At 43.2% G+C, this 24,638-nt stretch overlaps 1 protein-coding gene across 7 annotated transcripts in view; it reads left to right on the forward strand.

Annotated features, from left to right (window-relative positions):
- The window catches only part of RARB (retinoic acid receptor beta), a 326,955-nt gene that overhangs the window by 300,196 nt on the left and 2,121 nt on the right, over positions 1–24,638 (forward strand). For all 7 annotated transcript variants that reach the window (XM_021385647.1, XM_021385648.1, XM_021385646.1 and 4 more), the window contains 4 exons: positions 8,360–8,520; positions 14,978–15,154; positions 21,376–21,580; positions 22,905–23,063. In XM_021385647.1, the coding sequence (XP_021241322.1) occupies positions 8,360–8,520; positions 14,978–15,154; positions 21,376–21,580; positions 22,905–23,063 (702 nt within the window). The remainder of the gene's footprint in view (positions 1–8,359; positions 8,521–14,977; positions 15,155–21,375; positions 21,581–22,904; positions 23,064–24,638) is intronic.

Below are 24,638 nucleotides of genomic sequence, written 5' to 3' on the forward strand. Positions count from 1 at the left end.
GACATGAAAGCATGCTGAGAATGGAATTCTCAGGGAAAATGCTATCTGAACAGTTTATTGTTAAATTTGTAATCATATTTCTCCATCTAGTTTGATTGCAACATGCAGCAGGGAAACCAGAAGGGAGGTGAAGGATTCTGCTTTCAGTTCAGCCCACGATACACATTTTGTGCTCCGTATATCCTGGCTCTGACTAAGCTGTTCCACTTATTGTCTCATCTGCCTACCACACCTGCATGCTTCAAAACACCATTTCTGCTAGTTTTGTTTCACGTATTTGCTGTTTTTCTATCTTTACAGCTTTTCAGATTTTTAATTTCTCATTTCTGTTTAGGACCTGATTTGTAGGGGGTGTTTCCATTTGTATTTCTGGAGTCCTGATTTTTATGCGTTAATTTGTTGGCCATGTTCTACAGAACTGGAGCCAGCCCCAAAATGACATAGTCAATATGCAGGCAGACTTTATCAGTATATTCATGGGCCTGAAAGCAGTTTACAAGCTTTTTGGTGGTGGTATTTTTTGTTGTTGTTTTTTTTTCCTAGCTGAAGTATTTTATGGAGCCTTCTCTAGGTTTCCTTCAACATTCAAGCCAAATCGGCATTCAGAACCAGTTGGGTTTTTTCTTTTGGTTTCAGGTCTTGCAGTGTCAGTTCTAGATATGCAAAGTATGACAGTTTTTTTTCTTTTCGTATGTCTTAAAAGCAGAAAGAAGGTTGTTTAAGAAGCAAGCATTAATACATATATATATTCTATGCCATTCATACTTACTTTGAAAATGATAGTAAAGTAAAAAAGAAGAAAAAGAATACAAAAGTCATACCTCTCTGCTGCCTTCAGTGGGTTTTTCTCTCAGCTTATTGTTCTGCACTGGCTTGGTTATTTTGGTACTACATCTGAGTTAAATTAGTATTGTTTTTCAGGAGAGCAGAAACTCCTTGTTTGCTCATTCCATCTACTAATTTTTCAGGGCTGTGACAATAGCAGGTGCCAAATTTCATGTCAAAAATAAAATTTTCAGGCTGATGGAATCCTTGAAACCACAGATCAAGTTTCAGGCCATTTAAATAAAGCTGTAGAGCATCCATTTGTATCATTCATTCATATAATGAAACCTGTTCTTTTAACTCAGTTCTTGATATATTAACCCCGCAGTTATCCTCATACATAAATGGGAGATGTGTTGCTTTCGTCGGTTATAATAGGATATAACCATATAAATCCCCTGTGCATGAATGGAAAAATAGAGCCCCTTAGGCTATAGGTATCAAAGGTCTACCCTATACTTACAATAGCCTAATAAGGTTATTTTGGAGGCATAGGTAATTACTCATGGACTCCCTATAGCTAGTGATTCATTGCTCACTGCTGAAACATTTCTACATGAATTATGTTTTAAACAAGCAAATCCTTGGCCTTCTGTTTCACGGGGGAAAAAAAAGGAACTTAAGGGACAAAAAATCGCATCATTTTCCATTTTAAAATACGTTGTTTGCTAGTTAAAAGCAAACTGTTATTTGAACCAATTTAGATCATGTATCTTACTGTTTTGAATACATGAATGCGTGTTTCTGAAATTCACATTTTGATGAAAATATTATTGTTGTGACTAATTTGATATTTAGAGAAGAACGTGGATAGAGGATCCCTGTGCTTTGAATAAAACAGTTGGAGTTAACCGTCCCTGGGGATAGAATCAATCACTGTTGTAGAAGAGGGTGACATTTAAAAAAGAAACTCAGAAGAAAATGTCATGCTTAAAAAATTAGATTTAAACGCACTAGCTCCTGATTGATTTTTATTGCACTCAGATGGATACACTGATTGATTATCAGTCTTACAAATGTTTAGTACCTTTCCCACTTCTCTAATAATCAGAATAATCTAATTTTCAATGTCATTTAAGTTACTGTATTCAAGGTTATAATAGATCATATTTCTAATAAAACATAGCAATTATGTAATGAATAATACAAAGCTGCAAGGCAGAGTTCAGATTCACCTTCTTCAGGAAAAAACCTGCTACCAGTGACTGGAAGAGCCCGCATAGGTGAAGGCAGCGTGCAGGATGATGTCCTGTGGGCTTGTGGCGCTGACTCGTGTTGAGGAGCTGAAGGGCCTAATGTCAGAGGTTCCTGGAGTGTGCTCAAGGCACGCCTGCCATAGCTGAGCAGTATTTCTCAACAGGAAACCAGGGGCAGGTTTGAAGGCTTTAATATATGTCCTCGTTCTTTGCCTGGGGGAAAATGGTAGCATGCCAGGTTCTCATGAAATTTCCTTCATGGTTGTTTCTCTCTGCTCTCCTGCTAATTTCGATACGCGTCTGTAGAGAAATACTATCTCACTTAACTCTAGAAGTTTTCTTGTGACAATTGCACCAGACAGCTACCTTGTTGGTTTCTCTGAATCAGCCACAAAATATGCGATTTTCAATGCAGTTTGTTTTTGTACTTGAAGCTCCTTGCAAGACTGTGTACTTGTAACTGGCTTTGTCCATTAGGAAGAAGAGTTTTTAACGTGAAACGTGCATTGCCTCCGATCATTCCCCATATGTCAAAGCTCAACTTTGGCATAAGAATTTGTTTTAAGATAGTTTCCTGTTGTTTTTAAAGACCGAGCAGTTTTGCCTGAAAGAAAACATTATTTCATCTGGAAATCATGACCTAGGAAAGCCAATCCATTAATAACTACCTAGTGCTCTGCATATTTTAATGCTATGTTTGGCTTGCAATTGTATTGCTGTGAAAACATGAATAGGATTCTTATCATTCTGAATTGATGGCATCTCAGTTTGTCAGGCGTGATTGTGTTGCTTTCAAGATGTTTTTTATGTTCTTTTTCTTATGATGGGGATGGCTTGGAGCTTATACAAGTTATACTTGTTAATTCTCATCCTGTGTTGATCCCCTTGTGACAGGAGAAGGCTGTGTAGTATTCCCTTCAAAGAGGGAAAAACAACCTCCTAGATCACCATGTGTTAGTAGGTCCCCAATTCTGTGCCTGCAGCCATCAGCTCTGGTGCATGGGAGAGCCTTCTGTGTTGTGTAGCGAGGTGCTGGCTTCATCTGTGGGGATGGAGAGCCTGGTTCCTTGTCCTGTTCTGGGGTGCTAGGTCTCTCTGGATTCAAGGTTTGCTAAGGTGGCTGCTGGGAGAGGCGTTCTTGCATTAGTTACAGGGAGTGCAGTTTGTCAAAGGATGATGGGGAGAAAGGAGATGCATGGTGTCTGGGGAAAGTTGGGTGTTTATCCTGATAGATGAAGCTTGGCAGCGGCAGCAGTGAAGCATTTCGCGTCTTTGACTGAAATTGTCCACAACTGCTAATCTGCCAGAATTAGAAATTTTTAGCAGCTGGAATTTGGATGTCAGGATTTGGGTGTCAGGATGCAAGACTTGCATGTTTGCACTCTGGAAGCCGTGGCTGCAAGGCTGAGCATCAATCTCATCACGCACACTTGGCACCATTTGCCTGCCATTTCCACCAGCCAGGGCTGCTGGCCCTCTGCAGTGGATCAACCGATGGCTTCCCAAAGTGCCACGGAGCCAGTGGGACAGCAGCCCTGGAGGTGGCAATGGCGGATAGATGGTGCCACGTGTGCGTGCTGAGGCTGATGCTCTGCCTTTGCAGCAGAGCATTGTGCAATTGCCAACTTACCCCCTGTGCTTTGTGGTGCTTCTGAGATTTGTTAGCTTAACAAATAACTTAGAAATGTTTAAGGACAAGAGACGTGTGGTTTTGCAGGAATGCAAACTAACTGGAAGCACTAGTAGTTGTCAGCACAGGAACAAAAACAGTTAACTGGTAACTTTACAAAGCTGTAAAAGGTCACGGGGACCTCTAAGAGGCAAAACAGCAATGGTCACATTTCAAGTCATGAATGTATAGCTGATTAATCATTATAATACATGAAAGGTACTGTCAAACTATCTTCGGGCATCTGGGGAAGCAAAGGTTATGCAAGCAGTTGGAAAAATGGTGTCATGAGCTGCAGGATCTTTTCCATGGCACACATTTCTGCCACCTTTGACAAACGGGAACACGAGAACTTGACATGCCATAATTTTCCCTGATGATCCAGAAACCACCTGAATCTCTTGGGCTAGATCCCAGACTCAGCTGGCCAAGTGGTGACTGGATTTGGTGGACCTGAAGGCGCTGTGTTTAAGATTGGACAATTCCCAGCATTATGGCATGCCTGAAATAAACCTGCTCAAGCACAAGAATTGCTGGATGGTTGCTAAATGAGAGAGCTGGAGTCCTCCAGAGTTCTCCAAGGGAAGCTTGTACATGCCTTTCCTATCCTTAGCTTCACCTACAGCAGACCCTGCTTTTCTTGAAAAATGGCATCCATCCCTCCTACAGCTTCCATTCCATGCTCATTGCTTCAAGCATAGGAGGGAAAATGTACTGAAGGCAGTGGGAGACCTAGGGTAAAGGGAGCAGACAGGCCAGGGCAGAGAAGGGACCGGCGATGATGTTCAGCACCTTATTCCATCAGGCAGTGGGCGAGCATCGGAGGGTAGGGGCTGATCTTCAACGTTAAGGCATCAGAAAGTGCCTTCTCCAGCTTACAAGCCCTGCCAGGTTTCTCTGCAGCTTTCTGGGTGTGGAAATGCCTGTACCAGCGTGTGTGGAGGTGACACGGAAACTGTCATGGGAAGACAGATGGGAGCAGACATGCTCAGGCTTGGGCGTGTGTCGCTCAGCTGTCCAAGCAGTGTTGAGATGCATGCCAATGTGGCTTACCCACACAAACAGGTACAACCTTCTTCATTCTCCTTCCCCTCACACACCTTATTTTTGTTTGAATTTTGTAACTTCAAGTATTTCTCACGGGGCAAATGAACTTCCATACTGTCCCCTATTGGGAGCTCTTAAATAATGCAGCCATGGAGTCAGAATTTAGTGCCCAAGTAATGAAATTCATAACCTGAGTTTTCCACAACAGCATTAACTGTGACATAGATTCATCTCTTGCGTATCATCATTAAAAGGCAGTGGAATTGCTTCGGGGATTGATGTGATCATATGCATGTAAAGACCAAGATACAAAAAGGTGTGATTTATGTAATATAAGCAAAAGCTGTAATCCAAAACCATTCCCACATGCAGTGTGACAGTTCCTGTTCCCCGAGCAGTGATGGCTTTGAAATTTACTGTGTAAATGTGTGTGTTTATGTGTTTTTATTTAACTCTTTTAAGCAGAGTATTGTCTTCATCTTTTTCTCTCTTTTTTTTTTTTGAGTTGAATTATAGATGTAGTTAAATCTGCTTAATAGTTCAACATTGATGAAATTCTTTATATTTTTGGAGCCTGGGCATTATATGTCAGATGCACTTTATTGTGTTGTCTTACATGGAATATAGAAATACCACTAGGTCTGACGCAGCCTTAGACAAATGTAGAAAATATAAGAAGTACACACAAAGCAAGAAGATAAATGTTATTTGGGTTTTACTGTTATTGCAAAGACCATCAGAATAATAGAAAAAGCTAACAGTGAGCAACTATTAGTTCTCAGGACATGTTAATTCTCCCCTTTTGCTCTTCCTACCCTTCAGTGATTTGTGTCTGCAAAGAGACAGGACAGATGGGCCAGTTTGTGGTGTGGACTGACCAGCAATCTTCTCTGTATGGCTTTTGGAAGGGAAAGGACCTCAGGTCTAACTGAAGGAAGAGCTGTGTGGTGTAGCACAGGAGCAGTGGCCGGATTCCTGCATGAGTTATCTCCGTGTATCTGGGAGCTCTTGGCAGCTGTTCTGAGGACTGGCCTAAATAACGTGTTTGTCTTCCACGAGGAGTTCAAAGCTATTGAGATAAGTAGTTGCTGAGGCTGCCTGTTAAGCAAATTTGTCAATCGTAGAGCTATAAGTAAATGGGGCTTTATTACAAAGGCTTATTGCTTTTTGCGGTTGTGTAGGAGTTTACATAATTTTCTAAGGAGCTCTTTTATCTCCTAAGTACAGCAGTGATTAGGATTTACTTCTGGAGTGCAGTGGCAGTTCGGAGCACTCAAGATGTACATGTCAGTTCTTGGTGTTTTTTTCAGTGTGTAGGACTGCATTTGTGCTCTGCTGTGGGATCCAGTGAGCAAGTTGGGCAGGACATTGGCTTTAGGAAAAGATTTGTAAAATAGCTGGGGGATGCAACTCTCCAGCACCCAATTACATTGCTAGCACAGAACCTTCACGACTACCTGAAAGGAGGCTGTGGAGCGGTGGGGGTCGGCCTCTTCTCCCAGGTAACATCAATAGTACAAGAGGTAATGGCCTTAAGTTGTGTCAGGGGAGGTTCAGGTTGGATATTAGGAAAAATTTCTTCTCAGAGTGATAAGGCATTGGAACAGGCTGCTCAGGGAGTTACCATCCCCAGAGGTGTTCAAGAACTGTGTAGATGTGGCAATGAGGGACTTGGGTTAGTGGGCATGGTGGTGATGGGCTGGCAGTTGGACTAGACGATCTTCGAGGTCTTTTCCAACCCTAATGATTCTGTGATTCTATGATTCACAATGAGGTATATCTTTACCTTTTCTGTCCACTTTTCTTGGCATCTTTAGAGTCTCTGTTACTGCAGACATATGAACTGATGGTGTTTGAGGTTAGACTTTACTCCATGGAGATGCTCAGCATCCCAGCCCTGATCCAGCAAAGCACAGAATTGATTTCAGTGAGTGGCTGTTCACACAACTGAAGTCAAGTACATCCTTAAAATATTTACCGGAGCAGGGTCGGAGTTCTCTCAGTTGGAAAGTCAAACCTTCAGTGAGGAAACTGAAGCCATTTGTAGCATGAGGTGTGCACCTCATCAACTCATAAAAAACATTCAGTGTCCTACCCTTTGTTTTCTGGTGCATGCCTTACATTATTTCTGTAGACACCCCTGACTCTGCTGCTTTTCCACTTTGCCATTTTCCCGTATTGCGCTTAATTTTCTCTCAGAAACAGTACCCTGAGGAACATGAATCAAGCTGTGTTGTCATTCAGTCTTTAATAAATGCTGTAGGTGACACTGAATCCAAATCTCCTCTTATTCCTGCGGTGTCCAGTGTTTGCCTGCATTTTTGCCATCTTGTAGTTATAGACACAGAGCAAGCACCCATAGAAGATGGGGTGCTGTGGAGATGGGCCTGTGGAGCCCACTGAGAAGAGAGCCAGCTGGGTAAAAACCAGCAGGTGCAGGCAGGCCATCTGCATGTGTGCCACTCCCCAGTCATACCCTCAGAATTCAGGGCTCTGGTCTAAATGTCGAGGTTTTGAGCCCCAGTGTATGTTAGTGCTGTTTTGTTTGTCCAGCAGTGGTTAGTCTTTGGAGTGTTTAATATCAATACAGTCTTTGGGGAGAGGGAATGATTTTGTTTGGCTTTGTTGTAAAGCCTGGTGGGTTCCTCATGCATCTGGTTACACTTAAAATGTTAGCTTTAACTAACAACAAGCCCCTTGATAAAATTCACAAGTATTGGCAATGCTGCAGACATAGACATATCTCCTGGGCACATTTTGTAAAATTAAGCTGTTTTCATTAAAAGAACAGAGAGTAACATGGTGATGGAGCAGCTGTCATATTTTATTACAAAACACAAATATGTGGGAAATCAATTACAGAACGAATGCGGCACAATGCATATTTCCAGTAATCCCCTACAGCCTGGGGAAGGTAGAAGGCTGATCCGAGGGCAGGAGCAGATGGCAAGTGACTTTAAGATAGCTTCACTGCAATTTTTACTCTCTCAAGTGTTTGTGCTTCTCTTTTGATCTTCACATTGTGAGTTCAATGCATTTCATCTTCTTTCATTGGCTGTTTTCAAATTTAACTTTCCCCTTAAATAATTTTTGCTTGGTGGAGTCCGTATTAGACTCCATATTAGACCCTATTCCTATAAGAATAGGGTTTCCTATAAGAATAGGGTTTGTTGTATTCCGTATTACGAAATCTAAAAAGAGAACCCATTACTGTCTTTGTTTAGTGTGGTTCACATCCAGTAAACTACCTGCTACATCACTGCAGAGAATTTCTCCATTCACCATGCACAACTGTAATACTGCAGTGAAAAAAATCACACCTCGCAGAGTTAATGAGAGACTTGGAATGAGTTGTGGTAGACTCTTGGAGTGTGGGAGTCCGATAGCACACCCACAGCGAGAACCTATGGAAGTTTGGTTTCATCACTATTCCATTACATTCAGTTTTTTTACGGATAAATAATTAAGCTTGTGTAAGTATTCTCCGTGAATATAATGTTTTGTCTGCACTTAAAATAATTTATGCTTAAAGTAAAACAAAATACTTTGCAATGTTTTGAAGCAGAGCAACAAGCACAACGTGGGGTGATCTGAATCATCTGTGCCTGTTCTTTTTCTACAGCTGTCAGAAATGATAGGAACAAAAAGAAGAAGGAACCTACAAAGCAGGAGTCCACAGAAAACTATGAAATGACAGCAGAGCTGGATGATCTCACTGAGAAGATCCGAAAAGCTCACCAGGAAACCTTCCCCTCGCTCTGCCAGCTGGGAAAATACACTACAGTAAGTATGATTTGGGGAAAATATATTCTGGATACAGGTGATGATGTGAATTTTGGATTGGAGGCTTTAGATGTTCGAAATAGATGCAGAAGTATCTTGACTCTTGAGTCTTCTTAGCCATGAAGGAACTGTATATACCCATGGATATGTGTGCGCTTAATTGTAAAGCATTACTTAGCAGCGTTATGAGACTGAAAGACTAATTCAGCAAAGAGACAAGTGCAGTGTCCGTGAGTGAACTACAAACCAGCATTCATTAGAACTGTGTTGGTATCCAAAAACATGCTCTCTGCTTTTGTGTCAGCAGTTTGCAGCGTTGCAGGTGTGGAGTTCTTCAGTGCTGCTAGTGACCGTCCCAAAGCTGCCATGGTCAAAGAAAATACAAAATGCTGAAATAAGCTGAAATAAGAAAATTCAAAATGCTCAATTTACACTTTATTCCTCTTCTAGTCTACAAAAATACGACAAAGCAGCAAATACTTCTGCTGCTGTTTAGAAGTGAAAAATCAGCCTCAAGTCAAGGAGTAGGAACTTCTCCAGAGGACAGTTTGGGAAATACTTTTTTTTCATACATATACAAGAGAAAATTCAATGTCAAGTTTGCCAATGCAGTAATGAAAGAGACGCTAAAAACCAAATGTTAGGTAATATTTAGAGCCCTGTCAGCTGATGAATGACTTTGCTGGCTCTGGACTGGCCGTCAGTTGTAGCAGTACTGGCTGATGCAAAGAGATGTGTGAAACATCCTCCTGTAGAGAGGCTGGGAGTGGCGTGGCTGGCCCAAGGAGCTGCCTTCCTCCATGGTCTCTGCCCCAGCCGGGCACCTGGGACAGAGATCTGGCATCCTGGTAAAATTTGTCGCTGGATTGCTCTCTGTTTTGAGTATGCGCTCTACTCCTGAAACAAACATTAAATTTCTGAAATTGTAATTTAGGCAAATAGATGTGTGGCAGGAATATTTAGTGAGCAGGGTGCCGTTTTGTGGCATACTTGTCTATGTACTATTTGCAGTGTTCAAAACTCTCTGATCTAGGTGTAAGATTTTGTATTTAAGTGCCAGAAAAGCAAGCATATATGTTGTGCTGTTAGAAGAGAGTATATTTTCCATGTCACTAAAAGTATTTTCGCACAGAAGCGTTTTTCACATTTAATTTTGAGACCTGCATAAAATCGTTAGTACTGGGGAAGTCCTCTGTCCTCTGCATGCTTCTCTGGTGTTTTCTCTGCTTGTATTAGACGTAGTCAAAACAATCCATGCAGGCATGCTGGTAAATACTACTGTAGTAGGCGAGCGCAGCCAGCCCCCTGGGGAGCAGTGCAGCATGCGAGGCTGAAGCTCGAAACCAACCAGCTGGTGATATAACTAAAGGCAGGGCTGGAGGCTGTGGGATTCATCGTGTGTCTTTTCAAGGAAATTCCTGGGTTAATGCCTTCCACCCCTCCCCACAGTACGTGTGGTTGTGTCCACAACTTGAAGGGAATCAAATCTTCCAGGCAGGCTCTCACACTTCTGCTAATGCAAGAGCACTTCTGAACAAGTGTGAAAAATCTTCGCAGTTCAAAGACAGTGAGTTTATGCCTTGCAGAAGAGGTGATCGGATGTCCGCAGCTGGGACACGTAGCCAGACTGGTATGCATGCCAGAGTTTATTGCTCGCAGGCTGCGTTGCAAATGACTTGGCTATCCCAGAATAATGTATCGATATACCTCCAAATGTGAACGTTTTGTTACAAACCTTTGTGTTACCTCTGCATTAGAGAAGTGCACTACAGCTGGTCTGTCGATACTTAGTACTGGTAACTGTCCAAGTTCCCAGTGGCTGAAAGATAAACCTGGGCATCTATGTGCTTGCATGAATTAGAGGCTTAAGCGTCATTAATATTTTAGTTGTTGAAATGATACAAATGGAAACTAGGAAGGGTCTTGTTGCATATCATACTGCTGATGTCTTCATTCTTGGGTTCCTGCTGAACCTGATGGTGCGTGGATGTCCTCAAAGAAGTCTCGGAGCTTGTGCCGAGAGCACCTGGATTTCAGAAATGGACAAATCTGAGCCACTGCAGGCCCTGAGTTGCCCCAAACTGACCGTTCTGTCTCTGAGGCTGAATATCTGTCTCAGGCCAGAAGGGACAACTTGGGGAAAGAGAACTCTTGTTTTTATAGCTGATACTTCAGAAGCCCTTAACAATTAGCTTCATGTGACTAACGTCCCTGCTACTTTGTCATGATTTGGAACTGTACAAGTCACAATAACAAAATTATACTGAAAGAGTTATTTTTAGCTTACCTTGAATCTTGAGAGCTCTACATCTTCCTTCAACAGCTGCATCAAAGCGGATAGTGGTGGTGCTAAATATTAACTGTCCTCTGGCTTCATTCTCATAATCTCTGTGAAATGCAGAGTACTTAAATCTCTCATCTACCTAAGGTCTGGTGACCACTCCAGCATTTTAGATAAGAATTCACTGTAACGTCTCATTTGTGAGAGCTGTCTTTTCCTGGCTTTGAAAGGGACAGAGTACAGTTCCCCATCACATGCTTGCACCCAAGAAAAAACATTGGGAAATAAAATATTCCTAAATACCCCTGTGGCTGGAGTATAAGGACTTCAGCTGTCTGCCAAGCAAGGGAGAGGAGGAGAAACCCCACTGCAGAGATCCATGATGTTCTCAGGGTGCAAGGAGGTGTTTGTACTGGGTTGAGGGACACAGCTTCAGTCCTTGGACAACAGCATGGCGGGGTTCAGGTGATAGTCGTTCCTTTTGAGACACCTGAAATAGAGATCAGAAGTCAAAAATAGAAGCACGCAACCCTTTCACTAAATGCTGAGCCCATGGGGAACTACAACCGTATGATGCTGTAGTTTTCTCGATAGCGGCAAGCTGGTACAGGTAGAATATATAAAGTCTTGTTTTTCTGTCTGCTCCTGCAGGCTAACATTCATGAAATGTGGTGCTCTCATGCTGCAAACCATATGGATTGCTTTTGTAACCTTATAAATTTTGATTTAATTTTTTAACTGAGAGGTGAGAAATGAGCGTATTGAATCAGTGTGGGTTCCCTTGAATTTCGTGCGCTCAGCACTTGCGTAGCGATAGGAACCGTGGACAGAAGAGTCTGCTCCATGCGTGCAATTCCTGTACGCCTTTGGTTATGTGATCTTTTAGACTAATTTAAAACAGGGTTTTGTTTGTTGCTAAAAAGAGCAAAGAATGTCAGTATAAGAGACTGGAGGAAAAAAGAGCTGTGTGCAGACATTTGGCTTGCATATCTGATTCCTCTTCTTGAACACTGCAACCTGCATTTCCTGCAGGAAAGGTTACGTGGTTACGTTTTTCCCATGGTGTATTTTTACCTGGTCAAAAAATTGGTTTTGGAAAAGCATTTCAATTACATTTTTTATATCCATCTGCTCTTTAAAAAGAAAAAGTGTCCCTATCTACAGTAATTACTGTACTTTGCATAGTTAATAAAAGTCTACTTAAAATAATGAGGGAATAGCACTTGTATTAAATTCCCTGAGTCATTTGCCTTAACAGTTGCATTTGGTAGGCAGGGGCAAGTACAGTTCTGTCGATGATGAAAATCAGCAAGCTCTTTAAACGTAATGGATTTCAAAAGTCCATCATAAATAGATCTGTTTTATTACTGTCATCCAGGTAAGAGAAAGTGCCGTAGTAATTTCTCTAGAGATGTCATACTTTATAGTATAATTGAGTGTAACTATACTGCTAGTCCCCTGAGACTGGTACTATTTGTAAGTCTGCAGCTGTGTTACATCCAACCTCGTGATAAAGGGAGGATAAAACGGGAAAAAAAATTTTACTCTGTTGGACCTTTGCTGCAGGTTCTCCCTGGTTGCTCTTTGCCGGCTGGAAGTACAGAGGTTTTGCCCCTGAGCAGCGTTTTGCTCTTTGTAAGTCCTTGGCTTAGAAGTTACACAGCTGTTGTTCAGTGCCAGTGTAGAGGAAATGTACATCTAGATGCTAGGATTGAGCAAAGAAGTGGGTCGTGGTCCTTAGTGAACCTGCAGGAGCTGGAGTGCGTTACTGCTTTTACTAAAGAGGTATAGCAAGTGTTCCTGATTAGGGCATAGTGCCCCTGTGAGCCTTGTTTCATTTGTAAAGTGGATTTTAAAGACAGTGGGGATTCTGCTACTGTGTACGTTTCTGGGAGTAACTCATCCTATATTGTTAATGTGGAGATAGAGCAGCCTGCAATGAAGAACAAAAATGATGGAAAAAATGGGATCAATTTATGTGGCAACAATGGCTGTTTAATTGGATTTCATAGCAAGGTTGGGCTTTTCCACTGATAAAGATGTCACTAGGGTGTATTACAGTATTGTTCCGCCATATGTGCGCTGGTGCAAAGGCCTGACAAACATGCAAGACTGATCCTGGAAAAGACACCCCAAACCCTCCTGCTTCAGTGCAATATGCAGGAAAAGTCGTAGCGTCTGCATGTTTTTCACAGCATGGTTACAGGAGATCCTCAGGCAAATTTAATCAGAGTTTCTGTTTCTAACAGGCATTTTATTAACCCCGTGCTTTATTGTTCAACCTATACATCGATATTGAGTCCATTTTGTTTTTACATATTGAGAAATGCCGCTAAAAACCCAGCTATTTTCCACGGTGCTTGCGACTAACGTTCATTACCAAATAAAATGCTAAAAGTCTTCCCATTTGTGGCATCTCAAAGACAATGTGTAAGCCACATTAGATCCAGCACTGAGGAATCTGGCAACCCGCACAATAAAACACCAGGTTATTTTGTACTTTATTAACTGCCCCTTCTTTTCAGTTTGCATAATGGTGAGTTAGATTTACATTTGTTAAGACGGCTGTGCATTACTCTTAATAGAAGACATGTCAAACTTCCCGTTGCCAGTACTGTAGCATGATAAAGTAACCTCATATGATACTGATGAAGATTTCGTTCACACTTGCTGGTTTCATGCAACGTCTTTTTTTCCAGATGGATACCCTATTGTAAAATGATTTCCTGCTTTAGGCTCTGCTTTGTGTAGCTCTACGCTATGCCATCTTTCTATGAACTGGATAAACTGCCTATTAAATTTAATTACAGCCTGAATGACTGCACATCTTGATCTTATTTTTCCTCCAATGTACTGTATTTCACCAAGGTCCTTGAGGATGAAATAAAATAAATCTGAAGGATGCATACTCCAGTAGCCGAAAGAAATGTTTCAAAGGGCATTACAATGACTGTTAACCCATTAGTTTTGGACCATTTTGAAGGCAATTCTTTAGGCTTAGCATTATAAAGACATTTTCTCCTATTTTAAAATCTGTCATTTAAAAAAAAAGGGGGTTGTTCACGGAATAAAAATTCAAATAGAAGTAGTGAAGTTAATTTCTTATCTCTTAAGAAGAGAAGCAGAGAAGGATGTATATGTGCATTTAAACACTTTTTAGCATTTATTCTTTGTAATAGTGGCCTAATATACATATTACCAGCTCAAATCTCTGTTGCAAGTGAAGGTGAGTGTCAGCGGGTGGCTCCCCTAGGACTGCCACGACCTTCCCGTTCACAAATGACAATGGTGATGGCACATGGCAATGCAGCACTGGGACAGGGCGAGGACTGCAGGAATGTGGGCCTGGTGACAGCATCCATAGCCCTGCTGAGCTCATCCCGTGCCCCACATTCCACCTCTTCAGTCTGTCCTTTCCATGAACTGAAGGAAGCCAATGGCACCAAGGTGACAAACCACTGGGTACAGTTTTTGCTGGTGTGTCCTAGAAAACTGTGGGCTTTTGGATTAAGATACATGAATGGTCACTGAGCGACACAACTGGAATGTCTTTGTAGCACTTAGAACAGGAGGATGTATATTGGATGCCCCATCCAATGAGCACATAGCGTTCATCATTGCACGTGGTGTTTCTTGTAACATTGCGTAAAAAAACGCTATTTAATTAATGTGAAACTGTAGCTTGAGAAAGCTGTAAAACTCTTGCAGAGCCACAGAGCAGATAAATTAAGTAGAACTAATTTGCTAAGATCTTAAGTATGTGACACTATGTTCCAGATATTGTACTGCTTTTTCCAGATGAAGACCCAATATTCTTGTTCCACTGTTCATTTTATTTTCTGGGGTACAACTGTAAATTGTCTCTCTCAATGCACTTATTATACAATGGCAAGGAAGAATAATGATAGTGGCATTTGGAAATGCTGAAGTTCATTTGTATTCCTTGTACAGATGGCCTCTGCAATCGTAAGTAACAGAGAAATATCCAAGGAATTTTCAGGCGATTAATCCAAGTTTAAAAACAGCATCATCTCAGCAGCAAACTGCAGAAATTGCCTGGAATGTTAATAGAGGGCACTTCTGGAAGGAATACTTTAGTTGTTGTTTCTTTCCCTCGAAAACCACTTACTGAAAGGGATGTTACTGATTTATGGTGCCTTCTGCCTTTCTTTCCAGAACTCTAGTGCAGACCATCGGGTTCGACTGGACCTTGGGCTCTGGGACAAATTCAGTGAACTTGCAACAAAGTGCATTATTAAAATAGTGGAATTTGCAAAACGACTGCCAGGCTTTACAAGCTTGACCATTGCAGACCAGATAACTCTACTTAAAGCAGCCTGCCTGGACATACTGGTACGTATCTTTAATATTATTTCTGTAGTAGTAATTTATATTCTGTTACACTCTTTTACTTCACTGAGAAAAGGTCAAATACTGCCCCGGCTTTATGATTGCATAATTAAACTCACCAGTACAGTCACAAGTGGATTCTAGCATGTCTACTCATACTCGTTATATTGGATTACCGTGCTTTTCAAAATACATAGTGAGTCTGTACGGCTTGTGGATGTCAGTATAGCTGCAAGAAAGGCATGTTCTGAAATAGTAAGAAAGAAATATATGCAACTCTGGAAAAGTTTCCCCATCATTAACACCGAAGAGTGGTCTGATTTTCTTTCCTCTTCCTCTTCCTCCTCCTCCCCCAAAACACAGTGCAGCCAGGGCTCTGCGTAGAGGATTTCTAGAAGGAAGTCTGCTGCATGGAGTTTCAGGATTGTGCTGTACCTCTGGTCGTGAGATGATTTGAGGAACCAGATTCAAACATTTGGAGTGAGGATTTTGCAGGTTGCAGTGATGCACCTCGAGCCCAGCAGGTGCAGAGCCTCTGGTACACAGGATTACCTGCTTTTAGGATTACCTGCTTTTAGGAGTGCTGTAGACACCTATGGAAGTGGACTCCTGTCGTGGACTTTGTACAGATTTGAGCAAAATGTGATTTAATTTTAAATAGACAAGTATACAATCTAGAAGAGAAGAGAACTATGCAGATAAGCTTGACATTTTCCTCTATACCATGCCACTAAGTGGCAAGCTCTTCTCCCTCTTTGTCTCTGGTTGTTTGTCATGCTGACCTTCAGAGGAACCCTCTGGGATCTCATCGTGTCTTTATAAAGACCTTAGAGGTCTTCAGGCTTTTAAAGGCAAATATGCTCTTTATTATTGACTGTCACAGTGACTTTTAGTAAAACAGTTAATGCTTTAAATGTGTTTTAAACATTTCAAACATGATTTATACATCTCCTAAATGTTTTCTTCTGAGCATAAACCTTCTGGTCCCTACTGAACCAGGTGATTTTTCAGTGTGACCAAGAAGCCTTTGTAGGGTGGCTACTGTAGATATATTTCTCAGCCTAACATGGGAGTTTAAACTAGAGAATTTCAAGTTAAAGTAATTAATCTTGGAATTTCTAAAAGTGCATTGCTTCCAACAGGAGCATATTGAGGAAGATGTTAACTGCTGTGACCTTTTCCTCTTGTGTTGTCAAAAGCTGTTTTGAAGAATTGCATTGAGAGGACATTGATGTAGGAGGAAAAGGGAGTGGAAGAGGAGAAGGGATATTATTCTTCGGCCTATAAAAGAAGGAAAGCTGAGATTGCTGTGCAGCGTTCGAGATTCACGTCTCATTGTCCCCTTCTTCCAGTCCATGCAGACCAGGCCATCTCATTATCGCGTGTGGTCCCTCCATAAGACAGGGCCATTTGTTACTGATTGCGTGCCTGTCATTGTTAGCTCTGCTAGGAGAAGGTGCAGTTGCATTCCTCCTACACCAAAAGGCATACAGGTGTACAGTTGGTCATTTCCTCAAACGTATTCTGCTAGAGGTATGGGAAGAGAGTTGCTTTGTATTTGCAAAGCCTACAGAAACTACCCAAAAGTGGTGGTAGGGAGAAAGGGTCGGAATATAGCAAAAACCTGTTCATCCAAACTCTTGAACCTTAAAACTTTATGCTTTAAACTGCATTACCTTACTTGGAGCTGCTGTTTTCTGGCTCTGTAGCTACTGGGAAAAAACATTCATCCCCTAATTCTGTAATTGTTAAGGATCCTGTGGGTTCCTGGAGCTCACAGAATATCCAGAGCTGGAAGGAACCTGCAAGGATCATCAAATCCAACTCCTGGCTGCACAAAGGGCTAATAAAGGTCTAGATATAGGTACGGGGCTGGATAAAGGCACTTCACAGCCTTTCATCAAGGTGGCTAAATAAAACCTTAGTTCTCAGAATAATAAGGCTGGTAGTAAATGGTACATATATTTCACCTAATTCATGGATAGAAAGGGTTGATTCTTATTTTAACGCCAGTTCACCACTTTTGTTCCTGGGGCATGCGGTAAAATCCAAGCTCTACTTACAACGTTTGCCGAGGCCTGTCTTTCCTGGTCACCTGCTTGTTGTCTTCCTTATTTTTCACAACATTGAAGAAGGTGACGCATCTGTGCAAGCAAACGTGCAAGTGCCGTAGCTGCCTGTAGTAGGCAAGAGGAGAGGCTTTTTCAGACTCAGGATGGAAAAGACGTGCTTGCCGTGAGAGTCCTAAGTTTCCAGTGTGACTTGTAGACAAGCTTTATGTGACTACTTTATGTGCTGCTTAAAAAGAAAAAGGGATAATTACTATCACCACAGTTACGCGTGGCATGCACACGGTCTGTGAAATGCCCATATCCATTAAACTCACATCACCTGCACATAGTCTGACTGGAGTGCAGCTCTGTATCTTTATTTAAGCGAAATACCAGCACTTTTAGCAGTGTTTTCATAGAGCCTGCTTTCCCCCTTAGTTCTCCTAGCCAGTCACGGTGCGTGCCTGCCTGCAGCTGGCCATGTGCCTGCATTGTCAGGCAGTGCTGCCCTGCACCCAGGGACCTGCTCAGGATTTGTGCTGGGGGAACACCAGCCGGGGCAGAGCTCTGAGCAGGTGCCAATCTCTGCGGCCACAGTAGAGAAGACTTCTGCAAATCTCAACTGTCTTCATTTCTTTGGCTTTTGGAGCCCTCTACATTGCAGAAGAACAGCGCTGCAGACCTTGTTCACATTTGCCCTGCTGACAAGGGGCAGCATCTCTGTGGGGCTGCTGGGGCCCTGTGCCGGAGGAACCTCACCACATTGAGCAGCCCAGGCTTTAGGCATGAGCGCGAGCACCCCGCATCCGGCCCTGGTTCAACTGATCCAGGTTTAACTCCTGGGCAAGGGCGAGTCCTAAGCACTTACAAGCCCCACTAAGGGCTCAGCTTAGCTGGACCTTGCAGCCTTAGATGCCTTAATCCCCTGACACCCTGAGAAAGGAGATACTGCCAGGAACTTAATAAACTCAATTGGATATGGGTCAAATAATTGTTTTATATACAAACAAACACAAATTCTAGAAGGGAAATAACATCAAGCCTCACAAAACAGTCAAAGGCGCCAACTGAGAATGGTGGAATTTGTATTTGCTCTGGAGCCAAAGGTTCTGGGGATGAATGTTACTAAAATTCAGTCAGTAACCCTCGTAAAAGTGACTGCTTCTGTCTGCTGGTCCGCTGGCCCTGCAGCGGGAGAGCATCTGATGTGGATGGAGTCCATAGTTCAGTCTTTCTCAAATCCAATGGAAAAACCCTCACATTCTCAGACATGTAATGCCATTTTTAGTTTTTGCTGTAAAATCCCACACATGAGCACCAAGCAAGTGCTTGTGAGCACAGAGTAGCCTGTTCCAGTGAGCATGGCAGTGCCGGGAGGCTTGCTCATCTGCTGATGCCTGTTCAGAGGTTGAGTTTCTCTTCCTGGGAAATTTCCTGGCTGGGACAGCAAGTGTGTGGCACCAGGAGTTATTACCTTAACAAACCTGTGTAAAGCAGGTAACAATTTAATGGCAGCAAGCAATTTTATACATGCAGCATTCTGGATGTTTGGGTTTTGTGTGAACTGGAGGGTGGGGTTTTTTTTTTTAGCTGTTTGTAACTGACTCGTAGACACTTCAAGATGCGTTCTTTAAAACAAAGGGTCCTTTAATCATTGGCAAGAACCTTATTTATGGATGCAAGTGGCATTTAAGAGCAGAGTGACAACTAAAATACTTGGCTTAGTTACAAAATCTAAACAGTATTGAGGACATTAGGAGGATGTCTTCTAGACAGTTTAAAATGGAGAAAGATACAGTGATTTCTTATTTTGAAGTGCTGACATTTCCCATATGTTCTTCAGTGACTATGAGCTTGAAATCAGCTTTACTTTGACACTGGAAATTTGCCCAAGAAAGGTTTAACAGCAACTCAGCAATATCCATAGCATTTCACAGATCTTGATGAAGGGCATAAATTAAAAAAAAAAAAAAAAAAACACCAAAAACATTTTAAATGATCTGTCTCAGAGTTTAATAACAGTGTGTTGTGGGATAATGTACAAGGAATGTAGGAGAAACCTGAGACCTGATTGCTCCAGTCAAGTGCATTGCAGAAAACACATACTTGAGCTTCAGCTGTGCCAGTTGCCCCGTCTGAGCCACTGCAGGCTCATCCAATTAAAGGCTCAAGCAGCATTTAGGCACAAAAGCCTGAAGTCTGCCTTTTGTGAAAAACCTTCCCAGTTGCCGTCTGTGCCTGGAAGTAACTACATTCCATGGGACCCGAAGGTTTTAATCATGAATTTTGCAAGGCCCCTGGAAGCTCCCTGTGCCTGCTCCCTGGGGCTCCAGGCTCCCTAACCGAGCCCCCGACTTGCTCCTGGTGCGGGTGCAGCCTGGACGTCCTCCTCCACGTCGGCCCTGTGAACACTTCAGGCTGCTCTGTGTGTCCTCAACAGAACAAGGCCGGCCTGCAGGGAGCGCTGGGACTGCTGGGCCCTGGGGGACCCACAGCCTTGGTACAGCACGAGGCAGGTTGCTCGGGGTGACAATTCAAAGTGTAGTTTCTGTTCTTCTAGGTGGGCTCTGAAGAGGTGTTTGTTGTTCCAGCAGCTCCCTCTGTGCTCCTTACCATACCTTGTGAAGATCATAGAATATCCCAAGTTGGAAGGGGCCCGTAAGGATCATTGATTGAGTCCAACTCCTAGATGTAAAAGGATAAGAAACAGTGAGCGTGAGGGGACAGAGCCTCCAGTGGTTCCTGGCAGCGTAGGGTACAGTAACCATGCTGTCTTCTGTTGACAGGGCACCGTGCTTAGTAACGTTTGCTTCCACTCATAATCCTGAGGTGCACTTTGGCCATCACACAAAACCTTTGCATTCCTCCGTGGCCAGCTTAAAGGTGTGAACGCATGCCTTTCCCGGAACGCTCTCCCGTCTGCGGTCAGGGCGGGACGGCCTGTCCTCACACACGCGGACCTGCCGAAGCCGACGCAGCCCCTCCCCGCGCAGCAGCAGGGCAGCGCTGCGGCCGCTCGGTGTGGGAGGTGCCGGGCTTGGAGGCGGCTGCCGGGGCAGGTGTGGTGCTGCGGCACGCGGCCGTAGCTGAGGGGAGAAGAGGAAAAGCTGGGCAAGCTCCTGAGGCTGCCGCGTGCTGCCACGTGAGGGTGCAGAGCCTGATAATCGGCTCGAAGGAGCGCGCGGGCCGGCAGGACAAGCGGCGCTTTGTGGAGGACGGACAGGGCGAGGCAGGGCCGCAGCCCGGGGCTGGAAGCTCAGCCCTGGCGCAGCACTCGGGTCAGGCCTCACGCGGCCCTTGAGTCGCAGAGGGAAGCGAGTGAAGTAAGAATGTGTGCAGAGATCATCTTAACCGGCGCCCCGTTGGTTGTCACCGTCTGATGGCTGATACTGTACAGCCGGCTGTGCTATAGCTCCTCTCAGGTGTTCCGAAAGGCAGGGGTGCAGCCTCGGGTCTGTGAGCGAGCAGCAGCCTTCTGCTCCTTTTCTTGTTGGGCTTCCTTTCCATTTTGTCCTTCTCCCAACGGAGCGTTTGTTCACTTGCTGCAAATCTGGTTGAGTTCTACAGTTTCCTGTTTATTTGCCACCACGGAAGAAATGAAGGAGCCCCAGAGCACAAGCTGTGTTCTGCCTCTCACCAATTCAGAGCTGTCTGTACACACCCAAAAGACACTGAGATCATTTGTCCTACCAAAGTCACAGCTGAGAGCAGCGCTGTCACGCAGATGTGACCCCCCAATCTGATGAGATATGGGTGTGCTCGAGGAGTTGGGGTATCTTTATGATCTTGCTGGGATCAGAGTGGCGGTGCAGTAACGTTTTATAGTTCGGTGTGTAGAGCATACTAATTAAAGAGCGATTTATGGGATTATTATGGTAATGTTGATGAGTGAAGTCATGGGAATTGCACAGAATTTTTGAGTATTTCTTAACTAGAGGGAACAATTGAAAGTGACCAATTTCTGCTATAAAAATAATCGTAGACAATGAAGTGTTTGTTTATGTGGTGCTGGAGAACTTTGGGGCTACTGGAACTGAACGTACTGGAGTTTGATTTCAGATTGTTTTGACGTGAGCACGTACTTCAGTTCCATGGGTAATTTGCTGCATCGGGAGAATGCAGCAAACCTCTCAAGGACTGAATTCTTCAGGTTTCAATTTTATCCCTCCACAGATTCTCAGAATTTGCACAAGATACACACCGGAACAAGACACCATGACATTTTCAGATGGCCTTACCCTGAACCGAACTCAGATGCACAATGCTGGATTTGGCCCCCTGACTGACCTCGTGTTCACCTTTGCCAACCAGCTCCTGCCTTTGGAAATGGATGACACAGAGACCGGTCTCCTTAGTGCCATCTGCTTGATCTGTGGAGGTACCGTACAGTGGGGAGTCAGATGCCTTTAAAACTACAGACGCATTAAGTTCTTCATTTATGTTTGTTTTACTTGTTCTGCTTTGCTTTATACTAAAATGTATATGTATATATGTGTTATATATACGTCACGTAAGCCACCTGCACTAAAGGTTTGTTTTCCACTGATGATGGTTATTGTTTTTATTATTGGTACGGTTTTAAATGAACCGGATCAGGCCCATCTTACTGTTTGCCTCTTAAAGGACTGCAGGATATATCCCACTGCGTTCTTCCTGAGCAGCATTTAGGTACCTGTGTGACTGACCTGCCTTAGGGCAAGAGGCCGGTTGTGCAGCTTTTACTCATAAATACAGTTGCATGCGTATGCATAGAGTCACACTGGTACTGAAGTCACTGGGGATAACCAAGAAAATGCAGGCTGTGCTTCAAATGTAGCAGAGTAGCCCTGGGAACGTGATTTTGGGGGGTGGTGTGATCCCAACTTGGATGGGACACTGCCAGGTAGAATCAGGTAAAGTTGTAGTCATACAATACAGAAAAGAAAGTCTCAGATCATTTTCAGAATTCTTGGAAGTTTCTGTTAATTTAGTCACCCGGTCTGCATTGTGTAAATTTTGGGCTAGCGTTAGAAACACTGCATTCAGATGGGCCATTCTGTTGAAATGCAAACTCAAAACTGTTTTGTTTTTTTTTTGCATAATTATGCTTTGCGGTGCTTTAAGTGCTATTAGAGAATAACTGTTTTGAAAACAAAAGTCAGTCTTTATTGACGGTGGCCCTTTAGTACAAAATGATTCTGCTTTTATGTCTCTAAGCATAACCCATCAGAAGCAATGATGGGTTCTGAGACATCTCTCATGTATCACTGGTGCATCCCCTTTTATGGCTGACGTTTGTTGTCACTCAAGCTAGCACTGCCATCTGCTGATGTGTGGTGGTAACTCACTTTGGTTTAGTATCGACGCAAAGGCCAAATCGGCCGTAATCAATTGGTGTACCTAGATGAATACGAAATTAATTCTCAAATATTGTCTGCAGGAAGGTATTTTCCCCTTGGGTGGGGAGGTTGTAGCAATCCTGGAGCACTGAAATGACAAACCTTTCCAGTAACCATGGAAAAATGAAGCTAAGTTTTGGAAAGCTATGGTTTGTCATCTTCCTATGGAATAAACGCTACAGAGTGCATTTCTCTGTATAAATGGAGAAAGTGATGAAATTCATGGAGGTTTAATCAAGAACATGGAAGAGCTTTTGTGATTTCTTTCTGTGATGAAAAAAAAAATGTATTTAAGATCATACAGTGACATGATGCTGCCTACAGATCGCCAGGACCTTGAAGAACCAATGAAAGTGGATAAGCTTCAGGAACCATTGCTTGAAGCACTGAAAATTTATATCCGAAAGAGACGACCCAACAAGCCTCACATGTTTCCAAAGATCTTAATGAAAATCACAGATCTTCGTAGCATCAGTGCAAAAGGTACAGTGTCTCACAGTTCTCAGCGTGTTACTTGTCAGAGGAAATTGGCCTGAAGGCCTGGGTGGTTGGTCCCGTGGGTGTTTTAACACGACTGAGAGGTCCTGTTGACCTTTCTTTTCATCTTGTTCATGTAACTGCCTGTTGAAAATGGTTCTACTCCAAACATACACAATGCTACATTTTCCATACAATTCTCTATGAAGTCATTAATTGCTTTCTAGTTGTAGTGCTTGCTCCTTTCTTCCTGACAGTTTAAGTTATGAGACTTCTTCGTCAGCATTCACCTGGAAAGTTGCTCATTTGTAATGTTTCTGTAATTCTTCTTTGTAATGGTTTCTGAAGCTTCTCAGCTCAGGCATGTAAACTCTCCCTTCTTATCTGGAGTTACGCTGTGACGGAGTGCTCTCTCCAGCATTGGCATTGTAGCAGCATAGAAAAGCAAAGTATGTCTACAGGTTCTCTTCTCTGGAATCTTTCCCCAGTAATCAGACTATCTTTTTCTTTAGTGTTGTTGACTCTTTTTGCCTTCTTTCTCTTTTAAAAAGCAGATTCCTATTCCACTAGACTAATTTTAAGGTGATGATCAGGAATCTTATGTGGTGTATCGTACCAGGTATTTGAACTCTGGGATTTATGGCTATAAATTGTCTGTAAGTTCTGTTTGATAGACAAATTCTTCTTCCCACCAGAAACAAACTGTTAACTATGTCAAGGACATCTATTCTTCACTGTGGAACAGAATCTTTTTATCTTCACTGTTTGACATTTAATTCCAGATGTAGCAGAAATGCTAAGTCACAGCCTGAAGCAGTGATTGAGCGCGTGGTAGGAAGGCAGGGCCAACCCAGGGGAGCTCAGGTGCAAGCAAAGCACCTGAGTGACCAGAAGGGGTGGAGCCAGGATTCGCCCTTTCCCAGACCTCATTTAAGGGTTGGCAGGAGAGTGGGGCAAGGGTATCTTGTTTTCCTATGTTCCTGAGGTTTTACAAGGGTAAGCAGATTCCTTCCTTTGTTTCTGTGTCTATGGCTGCTGCATTTGAGCATATCCTCACCTGCTGCAGCCTACGGCTTTGCTACTGTGCTGTCATTGCTACACTGTCCATCACGGTACAGCATTACACCAGAATATTTCTGTCTCTTTATGATCCTTACCACAGAATCATAGAACGGCTTGGGTTGGAAGGGACCTTGAAGACCATCCAGTTCCAACTCTCCTGCCATGACCAGGGCCGCCACCCACCAGATCAGGCTGCCCAGGGCCTCATCCAGTCTGGCCTTGAACGCCTCCAGGGATGGAGCATCCACAGCTTCTCTGGGCAGCCTGTGCCAGGGCCTCACAATGTTCTGAGTAAAAAAATTTCTTCCTATCATCTAATCTAAATCTCCCTTATTTTAAAACTGTTCCCCTTTGTCCTACTGTTATCAGACCGTGTAAAAAGTTCAAGTACTGGAAGGTTGCAGTGAGGTCTCTCCAGAGCCTTCTCTTCTCCAGGCTAATAAATCCCAGCTCCCTCAACCTTTCTTTGTAGGAGAGATGCTCCAGCCCTCTGATCATCATTGCAGCCCTTCTCTGGAC

Source organism: Numida meleagris, chromosome 2 (assembly GCF_002078875.1).
Source record: "Numida meleagris isolate 19003 breed g44 Domestic line chromosome 2, NumMel1.0, whole genome shotgun sequence".
Classification (NCBI taxonomy): Eukaryota; Metazoa; Chordata; class Aves; order Galliformes; family Numididae; genus Numida; species Numida meleagris.